This window comes from Silene latifolia, chromosome Y (assembly GCF_048544455.1).
Source record: "Silene latifolia isolate original U9 population chromosome Y, ASM4854445v1, whole genome shotgun sequence".
Lineage (NCBI taxonomy): Eukaryota > Viridiplantae > Streptophyta > Magnoliopsida > Caryophyllales > Caryophyllaceae > Silene > Silene latifolia.
This window is the reverse complement of record NC_133538.1, coordinates 279,785,002-279,786,487: the sequence shown is the minus strand read 5'-3', so window position 1 is coordinate 279,786,487 and position 1,486 is coordinate 279,785,002. Positions and strand designations below refer to the sequence as shown.

The following is a 1,486-nucleotide window of genomic DNA, read 5'->3' as shown; positions in this document are numbered from 1 at the left end:
TATCATCAAAATCAACCCTATTGAGCTCCTTCAAGGGTCTTTTTAAATGCTTCAACTTTTTCACCAGATTAAACATTTTTGTCCCAGGCCACTTTTTCCCCCAATTCAATTGAACACATGGAATAAAATCCACAGATTTAGTCCACATGTTGAAGTATTTGAAGCTCATATTTCTTTTACACAAATCAGTTTTCCTCTGTACTACACATGGAGTGTGATCAAAGGTGCTTTCACAAAAGAAATGTGCAAAGGCCTAACCATTATTCTGCAACCACTCTTGATTTAAAAGTACACGATCCAACCTGCTATAAACTCTGGTAGCCTGCTCATTCTTATTACACCAAGTATACAGAGAACCACTAGCAGGACAGTCCATAACCTCACATTCATCAACACATGCTTTGAAATCATCCATTTCTTCCATGGTACTACTACCTCCTAACCTTTCTGAAAGCTGTAAAACAGTGTTGAAATCTCCACAAATTGCCCATGGTCCCTGGATAGTTTTCTTAATATCACACAAATTGGACCACAAACTTTTTCTTTCTTGCGTATCATTGAAAGCATAAACAAACGTCACATAGGAGGCAGTCCCAGCAGCCAAATCCGTAGCTTCCAAATGAATGAATTGTGCATTGTAGTTTAGAATATAGACTCTAAAAAGAGAAGGCTTCCATAAGACCCATATCCTCCCTCCCTTATGATATTGAGTATTAGTTGTTAAACACCAAGAACTACATAAATTATTCCTCACTGCATTTAGAGACAAAGGCTTTACCTTTGTCTCAAGGAGGCCGAATAGTCCTATCTGATGATGGTTAAGGAAATTTTTAATACTAGATTGCTTAGATAGACTATTCAACTCCCTAATGTTCCAAAAACCTCAGTTACTCATTACCCCCTATTGGAGGTAATGCACTACCATTGTCCCTATTCCAACTTTGGGGGTAACACTGTTAATAGACTCTAGCAGGTTCACCTTTTTAAGATGGTTAGAGCCAGAATTAGCTGCCAGAATCTCTTGTCTACTATGCCTGATAATTTTGCGAGCAGGAGTATTTGCCATATGATACTTACCATTAGTAGCCCAAGTCACATCAAAGTTATTTGGCTTTTCATAAGGAGTACACTCAGTAACAGACGGAGCTGAAATAGTTGGAGAGCCAACAGATGTACTTGTACCAGGTACAACTGCTTGCTTTGATCTCCATTGTTTCTGGCCCCCCTTCTGTGCAGGAACCTTCTGTGTATCCCCTTTTTTCTCTTTTCTACATTTCGCAGTCTCATGTCCAATTCCTTGACATTTAGTACATAAAATAGGTTTCCATTCAAATTCTACTTTCAGACTGAGAATGCTACCATCAGAATCCATGAACTTCACATTACTAGGTATGGGCTTACCAAAAGGGACATCTATCATCACCCTGGCAAAGCTCAACCAAGTTTTCTCAGTTGTGGCACCATCACATCGTATAAACTTACCCAT

At 39.0% G+C, this 1,486-nt stretch overlaps 1 protein-coding gene across 1 annotated transcript; it reads right to left on the bottom strand.

The window, feature by feature from the left end:
* Nucleotides 1–253: 253 nt before the first annotated feature.
* On the bottom strand, nt 254–1,486 carry LOC141630782 (uncharacterized). Its single transcript, XM_074443537.1, has 2 exons — nt 923–1,486; nt 254–808 (listed from the first exon to the last, which is right to left on the bottom strand). Exons 1-2 carry the CDS (start codon nt 1,484–1,486, stop codon nt 254–256), a joined length of 1,119 nt encoding a protein of 372 aa, XP_074299638.1.